Genomic DNA, 26,676 nt, shown 5'->3' with positions numbered 1-26,676 from the left:
TACCTGTCCAACAGAGAGACAGCGTCTCTACAGTCTCATCTGTCCATCAGAGAGACAATGTCTCTACAGTCTCACCTGTCCAACAGAGAGCCATCAGAGTGGTTCTGACCAACGGCGTCGCTGGCATTGGAAAAACCTTCTTGGTGCAGAAGTTCACTCTGGACTGGGCCGAGGGCTTGGAGAACCAAGATGTCAGTCTGCTCGTTCTGCTTTCGTTCAGGGAGCTGAACCTGATCAGAGATCAGCGGTTGAGTCTTCTCAGGCTGCTCCATGTTTTCCATCCAACATTACAGAAGGTCACAGCAGAGCAGCTGGCTGTCTGTAAACTTCTCTTCATCTTTGACGGCCTGGATGAAAGCCGACTGTCACTGGACTTCAACAACATGGAGGTTGTGTCTGATGTCACACAGACGTCATCAGTTAACGTGCTGCTGACAAACCTCATCCAGGGGAATCTGCTTCCCTCGGCTCTGGTCTGGATCACCTCCAGACCTGCAGCAGCCAGTCAGATCCCTCCTACATGTGTTGACAGGGTAACAGAGGTCCGAGGCTTCACTGACGCCCAGATGGAGGAGTACTTCAAGAGGAGGTCCAGTGATGAAGATCTGTCCAGAAGAATCATCTCACACATCAAGACGTCCAGGACCCTCCACATCATGTGTCAAGTCCCAGTCTTCTGCTGGATCAGTGCTACAGTTCTGGAGCACATGTTGACCACGGACCAGAGAGGAGAGCTGCCCAAGACCACGACTGACCTGTTCTCACACTTCCTGCCGGTCCAGACAAAGAGGAAGAGGAACAAGTACGGTGAAAGACATGAGACGAGTCCACAGGAGCTGACGGAGGCCGACAGGGAAGTTCTTCTTAAGCTGGGGAGGCTGGCGTTTGAACAGCTGGAGGAAGGAAACATCATGTTCTACCAAGAAGACCTGGAGCAATGTGGTCTGGATGTCACAGAGGCCTTGGTGAACTCAGGACTCTGTACTGAGATCTTCAAAAGAGAGAGTGTGATCTTCCAGAAAACAGTCTACTGCTTTGTTCATCTGAGTGTTCAGGAGTTTCTGGCTGCAGTCTACATGTTCCACTGTTTCACCAACAGGAACACACAGGTTCTCAAGAACTTTCTGAGAGAAGACAACGAAGAGAGAAACTCAAACCAAAAGTCTGTCTTTAAAAAGATTCCTGAGTTTTTTGGACTCAATGCGAGCAGTCTTCCACCCCTGGATGTCTTCCTGCAGAGAGCCATGCAGAAATCCCTCAGCAGTAGAAATGGTCACCTGGACCTGTTTGTTCGCTTCCTTCATGGCCTCTCTCTGGAGTCCAACCAGAGGCTGTTAGGAGGTCTGCTGGGTCAGACAGACAACAGACCCGGAACCATTCAGAGAACCATCAACAACCTCAAGAAGATGAACAGTGATAGAATATCTCCTGACAGAAGCATCAACATCTTCCACTGTCTGACGGAGATGAAGGACCAGTCAGTTCATCAGCAGATCCAGCAGTTCCTGGAGTCAGAGAATAGATCAGAGAAGAAACTCTCTGAGATCCAGTGTTCAGCTCTGGCCTACATGTTGCAGATGTCAGAGCAGGTTGTGGACGAGTTGGACCTGAAGAAGTACAACACATCAGCTCAGGGACGACTGAGACTGATCCCAGCTGTGAGGAACTGCAGGAAGACTCGGTGAGTCCAGACATGAACAATATAATAAATGATCAGTAGATCAGTCAAGTTCCGATAAACACAGTGTTTTACATTAAAGTTGATATAAATGTGGGGCATCCATAAAATAGCGCCATCTCTGTCTTCATCCTGACTCTGGATCAAATCACATGATGAAGCAGAAATGTGACGTCACTTTCCTCCTTCATCTAAAACACAGATCCAGATTAAACCAGGGCAGGTCTCAGAGTTTCCTGTCAAACTCAGTCAGAGAAGATGAGCTGAAGCTCAGATGTTCATCACATCATCACATCATCACATCCTGTCATCAGATGCATCAACTGTGTTTTTACTGCAGCTTTCATCTGATTTCATTCTGACACATTTCATATTTTCTCTCTTCGCAGACTTGTTCGTTGTGGACTCTCAGAGAGCCACTGTGAAGTTGTGGCCTCAGCTCTGAAGTCCAACCCCTCCCACCTGACAGAACTGGACCTGAGCTACAACGACCTGAGTGATTCATCAGTGGAGGTTCTGTGTGCTGGACTGGAGAGTCCAAACTGTAGACTGGAGACTCTGAGGTGAGTTCACTGACTGGACCTGTTGGACTTTTGTCTGTGTTCAAGTGAAATGTGTGAAGTTCAGTTTGAAGCAGCGACTGATTGTGACTCCAAGTTACTGCAGCTGGTAGAAGGTGAAAGGGCTTCCCAGTGTGAGAGGTCAGGTTAAAGTCCTATAGCTCAGAGAATAGTTGGAAATTTCTTCATTTTCACAAACCCCTTGAGATGCGTCATCTCGTTTTTGAGGGGATCTAGACATAAACAAACATGGACTCAACGTACAAACATGGGTAACCCTTTAATTTCCAGGCCGTTAATTACGTCATAATATCAAGAAATTACCCAGAAATAATGATTAATTGCGTAGTAATGTCAAGAAATAGCCTAGAAATAACGGTCAATTTCATAGTAATGTTGAGAAATATAACCAGGAAATAACTTTTAATTGTGTAGAAATAGCCCAGTAATAATGATCAATTGTGTAGTAATGTTGAGAAATATAGCCCAGAAATAACAATTAATTGCATGGTAATGTCAAGAAATATAGCAAAGAAATGACACTCTAGTAATATAGACAAGTTGTAGTAGTAGAATTGCAGTGAATTACTGCTAAGTATTGGGTAATTACAGAGTAAATAGCCTGTTGTTTCCATGATATAGTCAAGTACTTTCAGTGTGATTAACCTGATGTAATTGTAATTTCCACAGTCTTACCTTATGGTTAGCTGCAATATCTGTTTCCCAAAAGCAAATGGTAGATCTGGCAACTGCTGGAAATGTCACCATAGTTAACCCATAATTACCTTTCTGCTGCCTGCAAAGTGTAGTGGACTTTGTTCCTTAGAAACGTATGGGTAGTTTCAGCATAACTAACATGGTTATGAGAACTTCCACTGTAATAGTCTTGCCCAGTGGAAATGTCACCATAGTTAACCCATAATTACCTTTCCACTGCCTGTAAAGTGTAGTGAGCTTTGTTCCTTAGAAACGTATGGGTAGTTTCAACATAACTAACATGGTTATGAGAACTTCCACTGTAATAGTCTTGCCCATAACCCATTTGGATGAAAGATGGTAGATGTGGCAACTGCTGGAAATGTCACCGTAGTTAACCCATAATTACCTTTCTGCTGCCTGCAAACTGTAGTGGGCTTTGTTCCTTAGAAACGTATGGGTAGTTTCAACATAACTAACACGGTAATAAGATCTTACACTAATAGTCTTTCCCAGTAACCCATTTGGATCAAATGTATAAATATTTTCCAACAAAGATAAGCTACGTACCATGAAATGTCACAACATGAACTCTTTTTAGGAACATAGAAGCCATTTCCAAATAATGGAGGAGATAATTACCTTCACATTTTATATTAAGTGTACAATATTCCTGCTATAACCTATCCACCTTTTTCTGAACTTCATAGAAGAAAGGCAAAGTAGATTAAAGTACATGAATGGGATGTTGTCCTGTTAAATCTCAAAACTCATATTCACATGTTCCCATGAAGAAAATACAATGAAGCTGTTTTCAGTTGTTTTTAATAATTTTTAAAGCGTATTGGAACATTCCCAGTAGAGTTATTCCCTTTCTGATACAGTATTGGAAATGCCTCCGATACCACCAAAAATGTTGGCATCGGTATCAGCAGTCGGCTACTGGAGTCCATGTGTCTGGTCTGCAGGCCCCGACTACTGCGTTGTGTTCTGTGCACAATAACACGAGACGCAGGGCTGGGTTCACACTCAGGTTTATTCCTGTATGATGGCGACATAAAACAAAAAGGATGTGAATTAAATGGTCATCTTCTCCATAAAAGTCCTCTCTCAGTCAGGAACAGTGCAGACTGACAAATGCAGCACTATTTCTCCCAAAAAACTATCACATTTCTTCACATGGTAAAACACACAAGTAAACATCTCTAACATAACAATGGAGGCTGAGCAACCACACACATACCTGTATGATGGCGACATAAAACTAAATGGATGTGAATGAAATGGTCATCTTCTCCATAAAAGTCCTACCACACAAAAAATAAAATACATTTAGCATGACGGCTAGTACATGGAGGACGCATTGACACATGCACACCACACACACACACGCACGCACACTCACGCACACACACAGGAAGAAATCGCGGCAAAATAACTGTCTCTCTCTTGCTCAAAACAGCTCTTAAAACACACTACACGACAGAAAACACCATTACAAACAGTTTTAGATTAACATTTGTTCATTAAATTGGCAATAAAACTCAACAAATATAACTTTTCGGTCCCGGAGCCTCAACAACATACCTCTCTCAGTCAGGAACAGCGCAGACTGACGAGAGAGAAGGGAGCGACGTGCGTCATATCCGCAGACTTTCAAAATAAAAGATCGGTTTTGTAAAAATGAAAGAAATACAAAAATAAAACCACAAAAATTTAATTATATTAACAATAATCCATATTTAAAGTAAAAAAGAACTTAAAACACATCATCAGATGGATTTTGGTGAAATTAATAACAATAAAATGTGTCGTTTCCTTTGTTACAGGCACCGATCCGATACCACGTGTGTTTATCTGTGGGTTATAAATACAACATGCAGCTAGAATAGAATAATAATTATTAAAATAATAATTAAAATGATGTTGTGGGCCACAGATAAACAGAAAAAGGAAACTACTACACATTTTGGTGTTTATTTTATTGTTATTAATTTCACCAAAATCCATCAGATGATGTGTTTTGGTTTCTTTTTACTTCAAATATGGATTATTGTTATTGTTAATACTGTATCATTCAAATTTTTGTGGTTTTATTTTTGTATTTCTTTCATCTTTACAAACCCGATCTTTTATTCTGAAAGTCTGCGGATATGACGCACGTCGCTCCCTTCTCTCTCGTCAGTCTGCTGTTCTTGAGTGAAAGTCGAGAGGTATGTTGTTGAGGCTCCGGGACCTAAAAGTTATATCTGTTGAGTTTTATTGTCAATTTAATGAACAAATGTTAATCTAAAACTGTTTGGAATGGTGTTTTCTGTCGTGTAGTGTGTTTTAAGAGCTGTTTTGAGCAAGAGAGAGACAGTTATTTTGCCGCGATTTCTCCCTGTGTGTGTGCGTGAGTGTGCGTGCGTGCGTGTGTGTGTGTGGTGTGCATGTGTCAATGCGTCCTCCATGTACTATGTACTAGTTTTTTGGGAGAAATAGTGCTGCATTTGTCAGTCTGCACTGTTCCTGACTGAGAGAGGACTTTTATGGAGAAGATGACCATTTAATTCACATCCATTTAGTTTTATGTCGCCATCATACAGGTATGTGTGTGGTTGCTCAGCCTCCATTGTTATGTTAGAGATGTTTACTTGTGTGTTTTACCATGTGAAGAAATGTGATAGTTTTTTGGGAGAAATAGTGCTGCATTTGTCAGTCTGCACTGTTCCTGACTGAGAGAGGACTTTTATGGAGAAGATGACCATTTAATTCACATCCTTTTTGTTTTATGTTGCCATCATACAGGAATAAACCTGAGTGTGAACCCAGCCCTGCGTCCCGTGTTATTGTTCACAGAACACAACGCAGTAGTCGGGGCCTGCAGACCGTCCCGGCTACAGCTGGACTCCAGTAGCCGACTGCTGATACCGATGCCAACATTTTTGGTGGTATCGGAGGCATTTCCAATACTGTATCAGAAAGGGAATAACTCTACTGGGAATGTTCCAATACGCTTTAAAAATTATTAAAAACAACTGAAAACAGCTTCAATGTATTTTCTTCATGGGAACATGTGAATATGAGTTTTGAGATTTAACAGGACAACATCCCATTCATGTACTTTAATCTACTTTGCCTTTCTTCTATGAAGTTCAGAAAAAGGTGGATAGGTTATAGCAGGAATATTGTACACTTAATATAAAATGTGAAGGTAATTATCTCCTCCATTATTTGGAAATGGCTTCTATGTTCCTAAAAAGAGTTCATGTTGTGACATTTCATGGTACGTAGCTTATCTTTGTTGGAAAATATTTATACATTTGATCCAAATGGGTTACTGGGAAAGACTATTAGTGTAAGATCTTATTACCGTGTTAGTTATGTTGAAACTACCCATACGTTTCTAAGGAACAAAGCCCACTACAGTTTGCAGGCAGCAGAAAGGTAATTATGGGTTAACTACGGTGACATTTCCAGCAGTTGCCACATCTACCATCTTTCATCCAAATGGGTTATGGGCAAGACTATTACAGTGGAAGTTCTCATAACCATGTTAGTTATGTTGAAACTACCCATACGTTTCTAAGGAACAAAGTCCACTACACTTTACAGGCAGTGGAAAGGTAATTATGGGTTAACTACGGTGACATTTCCACTGGGCAAGACTATTACAGTGGAAGTTCTCATAACCATGTTAGTTATGCTGAAACTACCCATACGTTTCTAAGGAACAAAGTCCACTACACTTTGCAGGCAGCAGAAAGGTAATTATGGGTTAACTATGGTGACATTTCCAGCAGTTGCCAGATCTACCATTTGCTTTTGGGAAACAGATATTGCAGCTAACCATAAGGTAAGACTGTGGAAATTACAATTACATCAGGTTAATCACACTGAAAGTACTTGACTATATCATGGAAACAACAGGCTATTTACTCTGTAATTACCCAATACTTAGCAGTAATTCACTGCAATTCTACTACTACAACTTGTCTATATTACTAGAGTGTCATTTCTTTGCTATATTTCTTGACATTACCATGCAATTAATTGTTATTTCTGGGCTATATTTCTCAACATTACTACACAATTGATCATTATTACTGGGCTATTTCTACACAATTAAAAGTTATTTCCTGGTTATATTTCTCAACATTACTATGAAACTGACCGTTATTTCTAGGCTATTTCTTGACATTACTACGCAATTAATCATTATTTCTGGGTAATTTCTTGATATTATGACGTAATTAACGGCCTGGAAATTAAAGGGTTACCCAAACATGTACTCAACAATACAAAACAACAACAACAACAAAAACAAACAGTCAACACCAAAAAAGAAAAACAAACAAACATTAGAACAATACAACCATAAGAAGGCCACAATGGCCAAAACTGAGACAACAGCAGATAATGAATACTATCCATTCACAGAATCAGAAAGAACGTGCAGTGTCAATGAAAACAAGACCAGGCCGCCATAAGGTGAGAAGACAGAGCACACTTGAAGATACCAAAAGAAGAACTAGATCTGATATAAGCAGGTAGGCTGAGATCTGCACAGGTTTAAGAAAAAAAATGTGATTTTAACACGTAAATTAAGCATTCTGTTGTACTCTGAGAAGAAAATAATTGTAATGGCAAGAATGGCTGGAATGTATGAAACTGGTCTAGAGGGAAGCTGTGGCTGGTGAGAAAAACAAAAACTATTTTCTTTTAATGTTTTGGCCTGGATCAGAGGAAGCTCCCGCACACTGTCTTGACCTGCATATGTGAAGTTTAATGAAAGAACAAGTCTAAATTTATACGGACGCGCCAAGTGTGCATGGACCCCTATGAGATTAGATTTAAGATCTCAATGGGCCCAACCAACCAGACCGGACGTATCAGTTCAAGATCGGCCCAAAAATATGACCCGGTCAGGTAGGGCTGTGCCTCAGGCCTTTCCTTTTTTTTGGTCAGGTTCTGATCTAGAATTAAAGCTTGGGTCTGGGCTTCAACACCTGCAGGCCAGCACGGAAAGTTCAGAAATAATTCGGAATGAGTTAAAAGCAATTTATAAGCAGACAAACTAGTGTTCAAGACTGCATGTTGCTAGTGGATCTATTTTTTGACCCAAAGTGCGGCCGGGACTGGTTCTGAATGACGGCTTTATAGCAGGCAGCTGCTCTCCCCTCTTCCTGGTACTGCGTACCACCACTGAGTGGTACGCAGTACTGGACTATACCAGCTTACTTTCACCCCTGCTAATGAGTCATGAATTATAGTATTGTTGTATGGGAAATTTTGGTTTTAGTCTTTTTAATCATCTTAGAAACAAAGGAATGATAATTTAATCAATAAGGGTCAGGTGCTACTCTGAGTGGTAGCTGATGTCGGCAGTCACTTTGGACCACCTTTTTTAGACAGTGGCTCTATAAGCCCTATATAATGTAATGTATGTTTATTGATCAACAAAACAACACTTTTTTGGGGGGTGGGGTGGGGGGGGGGGGGTTATATGGTCCTTTCCCACTAGCGCCACACGTCTCAACATGGCAGCGGCCAAAATCACCCAGGCACCTCGGCTCTGCAGGCAGGGAAAACCCTGCAGTCCAGCCAGCTCCCTAAACGTGCATGCACGGGGCTTTGGGTACCGCGGTGTTTCCTAATCCCAGTGCAGGGACTCACAGGCACACACAAACACTTTGCACGTATCTGCGTGTCTCCGTGTCCCAGCGCATTGACTTACAGGCGCACACAACGGGAGACTGAGAATTATAATACTTGTAAACTATTAGAACTCAGTCGCGGGCCGGATTGGAAGGTTCGGCGGGCCGGATTTGGCCCGCGGGCCGCCAGTTGATGATCACTGATCTAGTGCTTCACTGCTCTTTTGATTTAATTTATCGATTGGCTAACCATTTTTTTTATTGAGGACTTAAAAAGAAAGTAGGAGGAGGTAACAGTTTTAAGGTTTAAAGGAAGGCCATTCCACAAGACAGCTGCTGAGTAAAGAAAGGAAAACTTTCCCATACAGCTCTTAAAACGGCAGAGCCTGTAGTCAGTGGAGCTCCCCCTGGTGGAATAATTGTGTGTGTCACTGACTTTGGAGAAGTAGTTTACTAAATACTTTGGTTCCAGGTCGTTTTTTATTTTATACACTAAACACAGCTTAAGTTGAGAAACTCTCTCCTCCACTCTGAGCCACCTGAGGCTGGAGAAGTGGTCAGAATGGAGGTGTGTTCTGGGATGAAGTGTATGTACTACTCTAATCAATTTGTTTTGACATGTCTGTAGCTTTACTTTGAGGCCTTTAGAGGTGCCAGTGTACCAAGATGTACAGGCATAGTCAAAGTAGCATTGTACAAGGGCATCAGCTAAGGTTTTTAGGGTGTAGCTATCCAATAAGCTAGAAATTCTTGCCAGGAACTTAGTCCTTTGGCTCACCTTTGAAATGACTCTTCGGGCCATGAACTCCCCTGATAATTTGTTGTCTAAGATACAGCCTAGGTAGGTGACCATTTCCCTGTGATTATAAAATTACCTAGTGTGACCCTAAAATCTTGTGACTTTCTTAGTTTGTAACTGGACCCAAAAAGAATTGATTCTGTTTTGCCTAGATGAAGAGACATCTTATTATCTACCAGCCATTCACTGAGTTTGGAAAGTTCTATACTAAGCAGCCTTTCCACCTCTAATTTCTCTTTATGAGAGACTAGTATGGCCAAATCATCAGCAAATAGATACAGATGGCAATCTATGGCTGACGGCATGTCATTCACATATAGTAAAAAGAATAACGGACCTAAAATACTCCCCTGGGGAACTCCACATGTTAATCTAAGAGGTGAGGACAAGGTCCCTTCTACATCCACCACCTGTTCTCTACCCACCAAATATGACCTCACCCACTGGAGAGATGAATCAGAAAAGCCAAGGGCTTTTAGTTTGTTCAAAAGGATGTCGTACTGGACTGTGTCAAACGCCTTTTGAAGGTCTATTAACACCATGCCACAAACATTCCCCTTATCCACCTCTTTCCTAATGAAGTCTGTGAGATAAAGCAGACAGGTGTCAGTGGAATGGGCTTTTCTAAAACCTGATTGAAAGTCAAATAAGATATTCTGCTCTGCTAAATAACTGTCTATTTGCTCATAAATTATCCTTTCGACTATTTTTGAAATTGTGCACAAGATAGATATGGGGCGAAAATTGCCAGGGTCAGATTTGCACCCCTTTTTATATAAGGGGATCACTCTTGCCACCTTAAGCTTGTGCGGGAAATGATTACTAGTAATTGATCAATTTATTAGGTAGGTTATGACAGGAGTGATAATTTCAGCAGCATCCCTAAGAAATTTGGCAGGGATGCTGTCGAAACCAGTGGCCTTAGAAGCACCCAGTCCTTTGAGTTTTTTTAATACCAACTCCTCTGTCACTTGTTTAAAATAAAAAGTGTCGGGTTGTACTCCCTTTTCTTCATAAAACTTTTGCACCTTATGTGGATCACTAAAAACACCAGAGGTAGAGGGAAGCTTGCTATTGTTGTGAAGAACCTATTAAAGGTATTCGCCACCATTTTTTTTATCATGTGATATCGACCTATTAATGTCAAGGCCAATTTTACTTTGTTTTTGCTTAGGGTTCTCTTTCGTCCCCAAAGGCCTAAGGGTTTCCCACAATTTCTTTGAATCCTTTTTATGCTCCTCAATTTTTTACCTAAAATAACCCTTTTTCGCCTCATCTACCATTCGCTGTACCTTATTCCTAAGAGCTTTATAATCTTTAAAAAGAGCAGGCAGTTTGGTTCTTTTGAACTCACTTAGGGTTTTATCTCTCAAGTGGATTTTGTCCACAATATCATTATTTATCCAAGGCTGAGATCTCTGCTTTACCCTGGTCTCTCTTAAAGGAGCTATCTTATCAAGTACATCCAAGAAAGTAGTTTGAAAACGACCCCATGCTAAGTCCACATCACATATATTTGTAATTTCCATCCAGTTTATTTTATTTAGCATGTCCTGGAAGTTTATAGGATCATATATTTTTAGACTTCTGCTCTTTTACACATTTACACTAGTTTGCTCCTAAATACTGGCTTTATAAAACAATTTTTTTTTTTTTTATATCATTTTGATATTTTTCCACACCTCTTCCACAATATTTTTACCAGTCTGTCCAGTCTGGAAAATAATTTCTGTGCCGTGCGTGTGTGTGAATTAGCCAGACTGGACACACACACACACAATAATGTCGGCGCAAATCAGTGAATTCTTTGGTCGTCCAATGAACAAACGTGACGGTTACAGGTAAAAATGAGAACACATGATCGATATTTTTTTGTTCGAATAATAGCCTATTTATTGTATTTAACAAAAGGGGGTGCTGCCCAACATCATTTTAGGAAAAGTCACAGACTGATGGACTTCAATGTTTTTTTTAAATAGCTATGCACAAATGAAAATCAAAGTCGTCCAATGAATGGCAGTTGGCGGTTAAGTGCTAGTGGAAAGGGGTGCAAAGTAATGGTAACTGGTAATGGAAACCCTGCTTTAAATTATTTGTGACATCATCTAAAATAAAGGGGCAGGTTAAATATGATTATTCTTCTTTCTACTCTGTTTCATTCAGATTTGGGTTTTTTTTGTTTTTATTGTAGCCTATTTCAATGCAAGATGATTTTTCTGACTGATATTCCTGTGAAACTCGCTTTTAGAGAAATTCAGCTTCTTTCCCTGCTCTCCGTCTGTCCGTTGTCTTCACCGTCTTCCACTGACATCACTCCACAAATTTCCAGAGCGCACATGGCTACTTAATATGCACATGCTTATTTGCATTGACCATATATGGTTGTGCTTGGCCGTTTAGAGGGCGGAATATGAGGCGTGTTCACATCCGCACTTTTCTTGGGTCCGGTGTGATTTATCAATGGAAATTACGGAGAGTTATGCGTACGCACAGTTTGATAGATCTGAAAAGGGTGTAAATATTTTGGGTGTAGGCCATTTTTGGCTTTTCACCATACGCCTGGTGTCTAAAACAGGCAGCAGCATTAGTCATCCAGCAGTTTTTGAAATGTGGCTACAGAATTTAAAAAATTAAAAAATCTGTATCTTCTTTGTTTATTCTTCATTCAGATTGGAGAGCTGCAGTTTTTCAGATATCAGCTGTTGTTCTCTGGGCTCAGCTCTGAAGTCCAACCCCTCCCACCTGAGACACCTGGACCTGAGTCTCAACAACCTGCAGGATTCAGCAGTGAAGGATCCGAGTGGTTTTCTGGAGAGTCCAGACTGTAAACTGGAGACTCTGAGGTCAGACTTTTATTTCTGTGCTCAGATGAATGTGATGTGAAAGTTGTGTTGACATTGAGCTGCAGACATGAGGCTGATATTAAGGTTGTCATGGTAACATCTGTTTTCTGACAATGACTCTTCACTTTCAGCTCATTTCACTCCATTAGTTGTAATTGTGATTCCAAACAGGGCCGGCCCTAGCATTTTGGTGGCCCTAAACAAGAGTTTTGTTTGTGGCCCACTCTAAGTGCAAACACCAAATCACATACACTGCTTAACTCATTGAGTGCCGCGCTCCTTTCCAAAGTTTTAGTCAAGTGTACCGGCAATTTAGACCATTTTTGACTTTTTATGTAGAGCCACAGTGTATTCTATATTATTGCCACCAACACATACTGTGGCTCAATTGAAAGGTTTACCTTAATGCTTCAAGTGGCCACAAACCGTTTGTTTCTACGTGCCTCTGTTCCTGAGAAAAGTCAAGCTAAACATGGCTGGGTTTCACCAAAATCCCTCCTTTTTTTCTAGAAAAGGAGATACAGCGTCTTTTATGAAAGCTGCGCTGTTTGTGTCTGTCGCTCTTCTGACACTCGCATTTCTGGATCAAAGGGCTCGTATAAGATAAATATATACAACAGTTGTTGTTCTATTCACAAAACCACCATCGGGGGCGGGGGGGGCGCCACTAAACAACAATAACACAGACGCACCGTGCCGTGTCACAGCTTCTCCCCGCGGAGCGTGAGGGTCAGTCGGCCACCGCGGCTCGGGAAGACCGGTCTGGCCGGTGGTCGCGGTCCTTCTGTGGTACGGGTCGGTGATGCCGGTCTGCTTTGGTCCAGAGACCATCAGATTTTACCGCGGGAGGACTTTGGGGAGGACACGGTGTTGCTCCAGCTGAAGACCGGGCGGACTGTCGGCTGAGAGCTTCCTGGTTCAGCTCCGAGCAGCCGGAGCAGCTGGAGCAGCAGCGCGGGTGAGAGCGGAGCAGCTGCGGAGCAGCTGCGCTGCATCTGCATGCAGAACTCGTTTGCAGAAGCCGAGTTATGATAAAAACTTCCAGATCATGAGCTGTCATGTGACTTTGATCGTCATCTATTTCAGTTCTCCTCGTCGTAGAGTCCCCAAATTTACATATAATGTGTATTAAAGTGTCTATTTTCATAATTTAAAAAAAAAGCAAAAAACGTAAAATTACGTTTTCGGCACTCAACGCATGGGAACGAAAAACGAGAAATTACGTGGTTGGCACTCAATGAGTTAAAACTGAATACAGATGTTTGATAGACAGATGTAACAATACTCAAGTGTTTTATGTCTAATCTTCCGCTCTAAGTACACTGAGGCCAATTTGTCCTAGAACACTGTATAAAGAAATAATTTAGGCCAAATTTTCTGAAAAATTTCAAATCCCTTGTGAAAACACTCCTTCAGTCATGAGAACAAACTCATTTGGTGCTTGAAATAGGATATGAATACAGTAACAGATAAGTGTAGAAAACAAGTCTAAAATGAAATTTTGTGACATTGCCTTTTGAGCATAAATGTTGTCATTCTGGCATTCTATTTTCACCAAATGTCTTAAATGTGAGATAAAAGAAGCTGAATATTGACTTCAAAGCTTCATCAGATTTTTTAAATGAGAAAACTTTTTTTCCTCTTCAAACAAAAATATTTACTAAATAAATGGAATTGTTGTGCAATGAAATAAATACATGGAAAACACACAATTTACATTGTTCATATAATGTGTGTTGTCACTGTGTCTGTGCTGTGTGAAAGGTTAAAAAAAAGTGTAAGAGCTCAACAGGTCTGTATACAGAGCTGGAGCTGAGTTTAAGTCTGAACTTTCTCTCATATATATATATTTTTTAAATAATCATGCTCATCAGATGAGTCAAAACTTTCAGCGTCTGAAGCACCGTCCTCACCGCTTCTCTCTCTCTCTCTCTCTCCTAACGATTCTGCGGGTTTGAAGCTTCACCGTTGTTTTAATTGACAGGTTCGGTCTCCTCTGCCGTCTCTCTCCATGCCAGCCGCTGTAGGTAAACCATGGAGCTAAAACTGTGATAGAAAGGACCTTAGTGATCCCAGAGTGCCAATTGGTTGGCCGAAGTTGACTGACAGGCGATTCAACCAATCACGCATGCTCAAATTGACGGACAACGGATTCAACCAATTACGCACAGTGAGAGGGGACGATGCGTGCACTATGCTCTGTTATTGGCTCTCAAACCCTGGCTGTGAATAACATGGTTGTCGAGGGCGGGTGTATTTGAAAGAGGAGAGCCGTCCCTCGGTCACGGGAGCAGTTAAACCGCGTTTCTATGGCGTAAAATGACCGAAATATAAACAAAAACATATCAAGACCGTCACGTAAACGCGCGCGCCGACCTCAGTGTTAAAATGACTTGAATTGAACCCCAGTACCTTCTGATCATGTGGCCCCACCTAACGGCTGAGGCCCTAAACAACCGCATAGAGTGTTTATGCCAGGGGCCGGCCCTGATTCCAAATTAAGGTCCGAACAAACTTATATAAACCTATATAATGGAGGAAAAACAACATTGTTTTCTATAGTGGGATTTTATTCTGAAAGACACACATCCGTGATTCCATCCCCGAAGCCCGAAACGTACGTGGATAAGGCAACTCATGTGGTGACCATGGATCGGTTAGTGATCCATGGTTGTGAGCGCTGGTAGGGGAAACACTGTATCAGTTATCAATCATTTGATCTTATTTTATTCTTTATTCAGATTGCATGACTGCAGGTTGTCAGAGATCAGCTGTTCTATTCTGGTCTCAGCTCTGAAGTCCAACCCCTCCCACCTGAGACACCTGGACCTGAGCTTCAACGAGGAGTCAGGAGTGAAGGATCTGAGTGGTTTTCTGGAGAGTCCAGACTGTAGACTGGAGACTCTGAGGTCAGACTCTATTTTTATTTCTGTGCTCAGATGAATGTGATGTGAAAGTTGTGTTGACACTGAGCTGCAGACATGAGGCTGATATTATCCTGATTCACACTGAGGGTCGTCATGGTGACGTCTGTTTTCTTCTTTTCGCTTTAGTCCAGTCATGGTTTCTCTTCACATTTCACCTCCACTACAGAAACACATGTGTCGGACAGAATCTGATCTATAATCAATAGCTGGTGGCTCCTCCTGTTTCCTAAGGCTCTGTGACAATAAGCAGGTGTGTGTGTGTGCTGGTTGCAGCTCTTTGAAGAAGTTTGAGCAGGTTTAGTCTGTGAAGTCAATCAGAAGGTTTTTGTCTCTGAGCTTCATTTGACATGTTTCTATAAGTTTGCTGTTTGGCAACAGAGTTCAATCTCACATGTTTGTTGTAGTAGGAGTAGTAGTAAACCTTTATTTTACCAGGCAAGAATTGCTAAGAAAATACCTCCTAAGGGCAAGGGAGAGGGGGAGTATAACATTAAAATATAGACAATAAAAGCACATACAACAACAGTGAGACAAAAGAAGGAAGAAATAGAGACAATAGGCCAACATAACACAATGACATACCACAAAATGACAGTTAATTTGACGTACAGTGACATACAACAAGTTATGTAAGGACAGAGATACTACATGTAAAAACAGTTACTAGACAACCATAAAAGAGACAGCAACAAAATAACAGCAGTAACAGACAGTGAGGAGGGGCTGGTGAGGTGACAGGATCAGAGAGAGCTTTGGCTGGGACAGCTGCAGGTATACTTTATGGATTTAGTTATGATATGTTTGAAGGAGTTGACAGAGGTAAGAGTTTGTAACTGTAGGGATTTTTGAAGTTGATTCCAGCTGTCGGCGGCAGCAACCTGGAAGGAGGAACGGCCCAGGGAAGAGTGTGCCCTCGGGGCATTCAACAGAATGAGTGGAGCAGAGCAGAGGGCGCAGATGCAAGAGCTGGGTTAGGTAGGGAGGAGTAAGACCTAGGAGGGTTTAGAATACCAGCATCAACCAGTGGGTGTTGCGCCTGGTTTCCAGGGGGGGCCAGTTTGCCAGGGTGTAGAGGTCACAGTGATGGGTCCTATACGGGGCGTTGGTAGCAAATCGAATGGCGGAGTGATATAGAACGTTGAGCCGTTCGAGTGCTCCTTTGCAGGCAGATCTGTATATGACATCGCCGTAGTCAAAAAGTGGAAGTACAGTAAGCTGGACCAGGGAACGTTTGGCAGTGGCAGTGATCGAGGAGCGGTTACGGTACAGAAAGCTGAGCTTTCACTTTTGACTGCAAAGAGGACAGGTGATCGTTGAAAGACAGGCTGCTATCTATCCAGACTCCCAGATATTTATAAGAGGATACCAGGTCAAGTTTATGGACGTCAGAGTTCAGTTTAACACGTTTGTCATGGCAGCAGAGTTCAGCCTCACATGTTTGTTGTCTTTAAAACTTGAGCGTCGTCAGTAAACCTCTGATCAATGTGGCTGATCAACATTTGTATGGATGGAGTCACTGCATCTGTGATGAAGCAGCAGCAGCTTCTCATGAATATTAATGAGCTGTTTTCTCCTGCTCGCTGTTGCTTCAGCTGTTGGACTTTGATTTTCTAAACTTGTTCTCTCTGAAGCTTCTTCAGCTCTGAACAGTTGATGAGACACTGAACGCTGTCAACAAGGAGTTTTGTCCTCAACTCACGGCTTTTATTCTTTATTCAGATTGAGGGGCTGCAGGTTGTCAGAGATCAGCTGTTCTTCTCTGGTCTCAGCTCTGAAGTCCAACCCCTCCCACCTGAGACACCTGAGAGAACTGGACCTGAGCTCGAACAACAAGCTGCAGGATTCAGGAGTGAAGGATCTGAGTGGTTTTCTGGAGAGTCCAGACTGTAGACTGGAGACTCTGAGGTCAGTTCACTGACTGTTACTGTTGTAGATCTTAGATCTTTATCCCACAACTGAACCTGATTGATCTTCACTCGGAACTTGAATCATTGACATTAGGCTTGGGCGATAGGTTAAAAATTTCCTATCGGCCACCGTACCCCTTTAAATCGGCGATTGACGATATATTCGGCAGTTATGACACGTGTGCGGAGCGCAGGTGTGTATGTAGATAAATAATTTCAACAGAATAATTATATTTTATTGCATAAAACGTTTTATTTGAACGGAATGTGCACATATCACATCGAAAATTATTAAAGTATGAAATTAAAAGGCATGGTAAAGTTATGTGTGGACTGTGCACCTATGCTGACCACTGAGCCAGCTGCGCCGAGGGCAGAGGCCTGTACCACGAAGCAAGCTCAACCTACCCGGCGTTATTCCCAGCCTATCCAGCTGAACCTACTGTATATCCACAACACTGTCACTCCGGATCAGCGGTACCATGACGCTGGTTATCAACTCGGTAACTGAACCCCGGCTTGTCTTACTGTGAATCTGTGAACGCGCATGTATAAAGCAGATAAAAAGCAGATAATATAAAGCAGATAAATCACAACCAGAGCACCGACGCGTCAGAGAGTAGCGAGGTGAGCGCAGCGCATGCCTTATTTCTCCTGTGAGGAAGAAAGAAAAAAAGAAGAAGCCTGTGGTCCGACTCCGACCTGACCCGAGTTATTAAATGTTTACGTTTATTTAGAAGAAGTTTAATTGGTGCTGATTAAACTTGTAAATGAATGCTGCTCTGCATCCAAAGTATCCAAACAACAGAACCATTTTATTATATTAGACTATATATTTTCCATCTTTGCTGAGTGTAAGGTTTGTTCTAAATTAAATAAAAGCCTGTCCCATATAGACGCGTGTCTCTAGACGGGTCCGCTCGGCACACACACACTCACACACACCCTCAAAAAAAAAAGAAAAAAAGAACTATTGACAGAAGTCCGGGCCGTGAGAACCGGCAGCCTACCTTTCGTCTGGATAATCAGCTTGATAATCCGTTGTTGTGATAGACACATGTGTCTTCATAACGTATCATAAAGTGGATACAATCACAGCAACTCTGTCCGGAGCTTCGCTACTTTTATTTCCGTATCCTTAACAGTAACCCCCGGTACAAGGATTTCAAAATAAGGGCACACTGAATATCATAAAACATTTACAGCCATAACGCTCTTCTAAAAATAATTCTGACTCGTCGGAAATCAGTGTGAATAACATACATGTTACACAACTATAGCTGCCAGATCCAATTTACGCACGATTTGAATTGTGCTCCATGTAAATTAGAGTTGAATTCTGTGGAGACAGACCATTAATTTGGCGAAATAAAATGCAAAAAAATCGCCCAGACAATCGCCAAAAATTAAATCAACCGTGACGGACTCAGCCGGTGGCCGATTGGCGATACATTCGTCCTATCGCCCAAGCCTAATTGACATTGACATGACTCTTTGATCCAGTTGATGATGATGGTGTGTAAAAGCCACATGATGATGACCCACAAGAACACAAGGGCAAAGTTCCTCTACTGATCATTGATCAGGACACTGATCTGAATGAAGCAAAGCTCTTTGAGGGCATTGAGATCATCCTCTGCCCGTTTTCTAGGTGTCACAGTGGATGAACATTGTAACTGGAAAGAACAAATTGATTGTGTTGCAAAAAAAATATCACAGTCTGTAAGAATCATCAGAAAAATCAGTTAATTCCTTTAATTCTGCATCTTCATATACAAAGAAATCCACCAATGTCATGTATTACCAAATCAATTTCAACAATATTTTTGTATGGGGCAATGTTTAGCTCACTTGGTAGAGCTGCTGCCCCATGTTGAGGCTACAGTCCTCACTGCAGGTTGCCCTGGTTCGAATCCTGCATTGGGCAGCCCTTTCCTGCATGTCATTCCCCCTCTCTGCCTCCCCATTTCCTGTCTCTCTCTCGACTGCGCTATCAATTAAAGGCAATAAAAAGTCCCCCCCCCAAAAATACTTTAAAAAAACAAACAATATTTTTCGTATAAATACAAGTTTTCACTCACACGCAACAAAATAAGCAGGCCACCACAGAGGGATTCTGATGTGGAATGAACATCACCAATTAGCTGACAGCTCTTCCTCCTTGGCAATATTCAAAAAGAGACTATCGTTAAAATGAACAGAACAACAAAAATTGGTTTGACTGTTCAATTTTGCCTTCCCTAGTGCCACACGTTTCTTTTTGTGTTACTTGAACCTAAATAATCCTTATTAGTCTTTTTTTTTCTGAATCTCTTTTTTTCCCCATTTATTGATTTAGTGTTATTATCATTACTACTGCTACTACTGTTTTTACCATTATCATTATTATGGTGCGTTCCAGGCAACCCGTAACTTGTGTTTTTCCGACCCGTGAATGGATAGGAGGTTACGAGTTTGACAGCCCTTCTAGTGCATTTTCACGGGTAACAGGCTAGAAAAACACAAGTTACGGGTTGCCTGGAACGCTACAAAGTCATGACCTACGGGTTCAAAAGCCTGCCTGGAACGTGGTGTTATTTACTTCATTTATTTTATTTTCTATTTTATTTGTCTACATCGCACAAGTTATGTTAATATTATTTCTTTACTTTGTTTAAATTATTGTTAGATCAAAGTGAGGTCATTCTATAAGCCTTTCGGGTTTCTGACCTCACCTGCACATTTTTCGTATCTTCCACCCTACCAAGAGAGATGTATTTGTTCTATTTTTATATGTGCAATATTGCAAATAAAGTCTAAAAAATACACAGCTGACCAATTATCAATCATTTGATCTTCTTCTTTTATTCTTCATTCAGATTGAGGGGCTGCAGTTTGTCAGAGATCAGCTGTTCTTCTCTGGACTCAGCTCTGAAGTCCAACCCCTCCCACCTGAGACACCTGGATCTGAGTGAAAACAAGCTGCGGGATTCAGGAGTGAAGGATCTGAGTGGTTTTCTGGAAAGTCCAGTCTGTAGACTGGAGACTCTGAGGTCAGACTCTGTTTTATTTCTGTGCTCAGATGAATGTGATGTGAAAGTTGTGTTGACACTGAGCTGCAGACATGAGGCACACTGACAATGACTCTTCACTTTGAGCTCATTTTACTCCAGTAGTTGTAATAGTGATTTTCGATTTGCGACTTTTATGAAGGAGGAAAAACAACATTTTGTCATTTTCCAAGAGTGGGACTTTAGTCTGAAAGACACAGGCATCCGCAGTTCCACCCCCGACGCCCCAAGACTCACTCAGTGGTTGAGGCAACTCGTGTGGTGACCATGTATCATTAGTGATCCATGGTGGTGAGCGCTGGTTTTTAATGTAATGCAAGTTTGAGCAAATAAATGCCGGTCTCATTAGAAGCCGGGTCTATCTATTTTCTGCATGTTCTTGTGAATGTCCTCATTTAAACTGTTTCTAAGCTGCTTAATTCATGCCAGAGTTCTCAAAGACCCGACCAGGTTCAACCAGTGTTGAAGCCTGGGCCCTGGACCTGATGCGGCCAGACTCACGAGCATTAAGGGGCTGTGTCCACCAAACGCGTTTTTAGCTCTGACAGCGCTCTCAGCGCTGCTTTCCCAGCGCTTAGCGCTCTCTCTCTCCCTCGTCAGAATGCCGCTGTTGCTAGGTTACAAAACGAGTCCTCTGACACTTCCGTGTCCCTGCCTTGTTTAATGTAAACACTACAACGAGTGTCAGAAATACACAACAGCATTAGCGGCAGCTTTTGACATGGACCCTGAGGTCGGCCTACCTTCAATACAAGTGTGGGTCATGATATAAACCACGTCTCCGGTTGTGTTGCTGTCGGTAACGTATGTCCCGCCCCTTCTTGATTCTGATTGGTCAGTGCGGGGAAAAGTGACATTGACGAGCGCAGCGCTGTTCTAAAAGTTGAACAGATTTCAACTCGAAGCGCTCTGAGCGCCGCAACAAAAAGAAGCAAGCGCCGAGGGCGTTTTACCGCCGAGGGCGCTGAGCGCTGTGAGCGCCCAACTCAATAGGGTTTGAATGTAAAATAGACGCCCAGAGCGCTGAAAACGCGTCTGGTGGACACGGCCCCTAATTCTCTGCCGGACTGCGGCAAGAAAAAGAAGAAGCCCGTTCTGTTTATAGAGACGTGACAGGTGGGGCACGACAAGCTGGTGACAAGCTGTGGTCACTGAATTGTTAGGCAACACTATTCAATTTGCGCGTCTGTGTTTTTACCTTTTTATTTTTTATAAAATATTTATATGCGGATCGAGAGTGAGCAAGTGAGCAAGTGCGAGAGAAACAGTGGGAGTGCAAGATATGGTTGCCAACCGGCAAAAACTGAAACGAGAGGAAAAACACAGAATATACAATATATGTCCAAGAGACTTTGTCCCGTCGTCACGGCGTGAGTGAGGGAGGGTCTGATGGTGGCTCAGGTTTAGTGATGAGGATTTCTGGGTGGGGGTCCTGTTGGAGGGGTCGGGGAAACAATGGATCAGTTATCAGCAGTGTTGGGTAGTAACGCGTTATTAGTAACGCCGTTACTTTTTTCAGTAACTAATAACGTAACGCGTTGTTTTTTTAAATCAGTAACACTTTGGTGAGGTTTTACAGCGGCACACACTTCCCATTACATTTTAGCGATCAATAAAGTTTCATTGAATTTCATTGAAAGAAAGACAGAGCACACTGCGACACTGTGAAAAACAAAGTGCTTAGTGGCCGCCCTCTAGCGTCCCACACGTAATCTAACCATAGACTGTAAAAAGAATCTAACACGCTCCATGAAGACTGAGGACTGGACAGGTCAGGGCATGACGGCGAGCTAAGCTAACGTAGCTAACGTAGCATCAGAGACCGAAGCTGTGTCCCAGTTTAGGCTGCAGCCCCTGAACTGGGACACAGCTCGAGAGTCACAGCGAGACACACAACCCACACACCCGCAGCAGCGGTATTGGAGTCCGACAGACGGACGCCTGAAACGGTAAACACAGAGCGACCGCTCTGGGTAAACACAGCTGATCGATCGAAAAAAATTACCGCTGGAGTGAATTTAGTACTTTCCATCATTAAATCAGGTTCTTGAACGTAAGTCAAAGTAGTATCCTCAAGATGTTTGCAGTTCTGTCATGCTGCTGTAGGCTACATGATGACATCATGCAGCATGATGATGATGATGATGGTAAAATTTTAAAGATAAAAAACGTTTTTTCATCAGCATCAGTACAGAACTGAAATGAGGTTAGAGGGGAATTCAATCAACCTTTATTTAATGGGAGCATTGGGGAAAAAACATTTTAAAGTAACGAAAAAGTTACTTTCTCAGTAACGCATTACTTTTTGGTTGAAGTAACTGAGTTACTAACTGAGTTACTTTTTTAATGAAGTAACTAGTAACTGTAACTAGTTACTATTCTCCAGTAACTAGCACAACACTGGTTATCAGTCATTTGATCTTCCTCTTTTATTCTTTATTCAGATTGGAGGGCTGCAGTTTGTCGAAGATCAGCTGTTCATCTCTGGTCTCAGCTCTGAAGTCCAACCCCTCCCACCTGACACACCTGGATCTGAGCTGGAACAAGTTAAAGTCTTCAGGCCTGAAGGATCTGGATGATCTTGTGAAGAGTCCAGATTGTCGACTGAAGGTTGTGAGGTCAGTAAGGGGGCGGAGTCAGTCTGTGCTGCTCTCAGTGGTTTTGTAGTAAAGTGAGAACATAGATCCAGGCCCAGTTCCAGTCCGCCCCCTAAAGACTCAGGCCCTGAACCCTCACTGACTTAACTGATGTCAGCTGTAAGTGACTGAGTGTGAGAGTCTGTGAGGGTCCAGATGCTGTAAACATGAATGCTCACAGCATTCTGTTCCTGTGTGAAGGTGTGAGTGTACTAATGCTGTTATCTACTGGTCCTCTGTTTTTATGGACTTTTTGTGTTAATTGTTGTATTGTTTTGGGGACTAAAGATGAAATTTAGCACCAGTGCTAAATCCAGTATATTTACAGTGGGTACTCTAGCACTCACTGTTCATTAATATGCACTGTCTCGACTAAATAAACAAATAAAGTAAAGTCCATGTGACGAGCATCATCATGGGCTCCATCACTCATCACCATGGCAACAGTCAGGACCAGACCAGAGCCACTTCCTGTCAACACCTGCACTTTGTAAAATATGAGCAGGCTGCATCATCAACTGTGATAACTGGTAACACAGGTGATGATGGTAATGATGATGATGATGATGATGATGATGATGTCAGTGGAGGTGGAGTCACATGTCCCAGTAGAGAACCAGCAGGGGGCAGTTCTTGTTTAGTGTCAACTGGGATCCAGTGACTGTGATCAGTCCTGGTGTTTGTGACCAGTTGAACCAGTCAGGAGTTCACAGTGACCAGTGGGACCTTTAAGATCTGTCCAGAGGTTTGGTGTGAAGACGTCTAGGTGTCAGTGTCACATTGAGAGGAAGCTACATCGCTGTCACTCATCACTTCTTCTTCTTCTTCTTCTCCTACAGGTGGGAGTCAAGACTCTAAATGGGACAAGTGTGTGAGACAGAGTCCAGTCCTCCGTCGTCCTCGTGTCCCCAGGACCTGACAGTGTCCTCTCTGTCTCTGGACTATAAGACACTGATGTTTAGATCCAAGATGGCGTCCATCAGTCCTACAGGAGCTGATCACCTGGTGCACGTGCTAAAAGACCCTCTGGTTTGTTTCTCTAGTTACGCTACCAAGTCACATGAAGGTGAGAAGATCCCGGTGCTGGCGGGGATTCCTGCGGTTGCAGGGTTGCCGGTCCTGTTGCGGCAGTCAAGTCCAGTTATTGTGTCTCTGTCCGATGGACTACAGCCGTCCTGGCTGTGTAGTTTGAGTTCTGTTGAGGAGAGTCCTTGGTTCTCCTTGAACAATTGGTTGCTTGCTTTGTTTTGTCGCTCCATAGCTCAACTAGCAGACCTTGCGTCGTGCTAGCTGGTTCCTTTTCTTGAGTCTGTTAGTAGGCACTCGGGGCCAGGGGCGGATCTAGGTTCATGGGAGATCCGAGGCTTAGACCAGAGGGAGGAAAGACAAAGATCTGCCTTTTTTTTTGTCTTTGTTGCTGACTGTGATAGGCCTACTGGAAATTTCAACATATCAACTTTAGGTAGACAAAAGCATTGTCCTGAAGGATCCACAGGTGTTACATCATAAAAAAAGAAAATATAAAACATGATCATAAGCTACTCAAATAAAAATGATATGGCAGTGCATGTAATCCTGATTGACATCAGCCTCCCTACCCACAGCATTATGCTTTGAAAAAAAAAGGAAATAATCTGAATTTGAACTCCATTTGTCTGACTTACATTTACACAATTCACAAAAAGTTAGGGATATTTGATAAGAATATCCCTATAAAAAAAGTTCATGCTACAGTGATATTCTATCATGAAAGCCTTTTAAGTAAGGATGCAATGGTCATTTCTTTATCTCAAACAAAAGCTAACAACAATGGTGGCCATAGCACAACACAAATCTCAATGTCTCAATAACTTTGTGTTGTCTTGGTCTCATGATGTCAACATTTGAACATGGTGGAGAGGAGAGGGAGAGAGATGAGGATACAAATCCTTGGTCATGACCAAGGAGAACGGCACAATGACCATCCTTTGGTCATTGAACCAGAACATTACAACTGAACCACTAAATCAGATGGTGCTTGTGATTTTTGTGGTTAATCACCTTGTTAGAGAACAGCATGTTATTCAATAAGGACTGAAACATTGAACAACTGGACATGTGCATTCAAAAGTTTAGAGAAGGATAAATTAAAGGGACAACGAGGAGTTTCTATTTGGTTATAAAAAAGTATGACGTTAATGTGGATGAATCTACGTTACCCACACTTGTTAATGGGCCCATTTTCGATAAATATATTGTTTTGTCTCTATCGTTATTTTGTTATTATTAGTGGTGGCGGAAATGCTGGTCGAGCTGACCAGCGTTTCTTTACTTTCGGTTTTGTGGCAAGTCTTGAGAATAACGCCACCGAATCGCCGTTTATGGTCAGAACTACGACGGTATGTGATCGTCTTCCAACCTCTGACTTTAATTCTTGATGAATGAAAACGTGAGTCTGTCTTGCGCAGGTCAAAGAATTTTACGGTGCGCAGAGGCTCATAAATGTAGTGTGAAAACGCTTCGCTTTTGCAAAACTCCTCGTTGTCCCTTTAAGTTTACCTGTAAAGGTTATAGTGCATTTTAGGTGCATTCTGAAATTTATTCCAAAAGCCAAACATCCCTAACTTTTTGTGAAAAGTGTATCTCATATAATGCATAGATCTATGTGATATGCAGCCTGCCTGGCTCCATACAGCAGCCTGGCATCTGGCATAGTGGAGTCAGGCTGCATCTGACAGCCCAGTGTGACGTAGAGGCTCTATGGGAGGCAGGCTTTTATCTGAGGGAAGCCTTTATTTCTAAATCCCTCCTTTTATTTTTACACATAGCGACCAAGCTCATCGTTCATTAGCTCATCTTCATCTTCTTCACGTGCTTTTCTCCTCGCTGCGCTGTCGGACCTGTGTCTCAAAAGCTCAAAAGACATCCAAACAAACATCGGCCATGTTTTCCGAGGTTGTGCAATGAAATGCATTTACCTCAGAAGTCAGAATTTCCAACTCATTTCCATCTTTCCGAGTGCAATCGAACGACGCAGCATAAGGGTCCATGTTGGTGACAAGTTGGTTAATCACCAGTCCAGTTTTAGCCCTATTTTAACTCCACATGAATAATAGTGACACTGAAACAACAGTAATATAAAACACATACATGCTCTCCTCTCCACCCCCCCCCCCCCCCCCCCCCTTGAGCTGCTGCCTGTTGACATCAGATCCCTGTGGTTTCTGTCACTGTGATCGACCTGATAACATCTGCTGCTTCTTTTTATCAGTTGCACTTGATGTTGCAACGTTGCAGCTCCTGAAACGATATGATCAGTGTCTCACACACACACACACACACACACACACACACACACACACACACACACACATGTACATAGTTGTATGTAACTGATCTTAGTTTTATGTTTTGTTATTCCATTTTCTAGATGTGTCCAATAAATTTCCTTGAAACTTTGCGTGTCTGTTAATGTTGTACAATAGTGACTATGCCAATCTCTACACTGTAGAACTCTTTGCAACTATTGATAATGTTATTTTGTTTAAAATTATTAAAGCAGAAGTTAATTTAAGTCTTAAATAGTTCTATCTTCCGACGGCAATCACTTACATAGAGTGTTTGGTCTGAAACACGGGTCTGTCAGTCACTCTGCTCTGCTGTAAGCCCAGGAGAAAACTTTCTTGTATCCTACAACCTTTATCCAATGAGGAGAGAGAACGGCATAAAGGGGCGGTCCTCTCTGTGTGTGCAGCCAAGGGATGCGCGTGCATGCTGTGACGTAGGGACGAGGGCGGGGACTGCTAACTCCATCGGCTGACTAAAATGACCGGATCGCTTCCTTCTGCTTTAACATAATTATTAAACAAGGTTTTATGTTAATAGTTAGCACACCTTTACAAGACTGATTTTGGTACATTGGCTGTCTGGTGCCCCGAGGTGGATTTAATCAAATTAAATCC

General features: G+C 42.3%; 1 protein-coding gene across 1 annotated transcript in view; it reads left to right on the top strand.

Moving 5' to 3' along the window:
* The window catches only part of LOC310997614 (NACHT, LRR and PYD domains-containing protein 12-like), a gene marked incomplete at both ends in the record, with an annotated part of 74,400 nt that extends 48,951 nt beyond the window's left edge, over nt 1–25,449 (top strand). The window contains 9 exons of the mRNA XM_083987380.1: nt 51–1,681; nt 2,068–2,241; nt 12,042–12,215; nt 14,957–15,124; nt 16,862–17,047; nt 19,908–20,081; nt 22,544–22,717; nt 23,779–23,918; nt 25,391–25,449. Of these exons, the coding sequence (XP_083843506.1) occupies nt 51–1,681; nt 2,068–2,241; nt 12,042–12,215; nt 14,957–15,124; nt 16,862–17,047; nt 19,908–20,081; nt 22,544–22,717; nt 23,779–23,918; nt 25,391–25,449 (2,880 nt within the window). The remainder of the gene's footprint in view (nt 1–50; nt 1,682–2,067; nt 2,242–12,041; nt 12,216–14,956; nt 15,125–16,861; nt 17,048–19,907; nt 20,082–22,543; nt 22,718–23,778; nt 23,919–25,390) is intronic.
* Between the last annotated feature and the right edge of the window lie 1,227 nt (nt 25,450–26,676).

The sequence above is a fragment of the Trachurus trachurus genome (genome assembly GCF_905171665.1).
Source record: "Trachurus trachurus genome assembly, chromosome: 2".
Taxonomy (NCBI): Eukaryota; Metazoa; Chordata; class Actinopteri; order Carangiformes; family Carangidae; genus Trachurus; species Trachurus trachurus.
The sequence above is the reverse complement of the archived record's forward strand: the minus strand, read 5'-3'. Positions and strand labels throughout refer to the sequence as shown.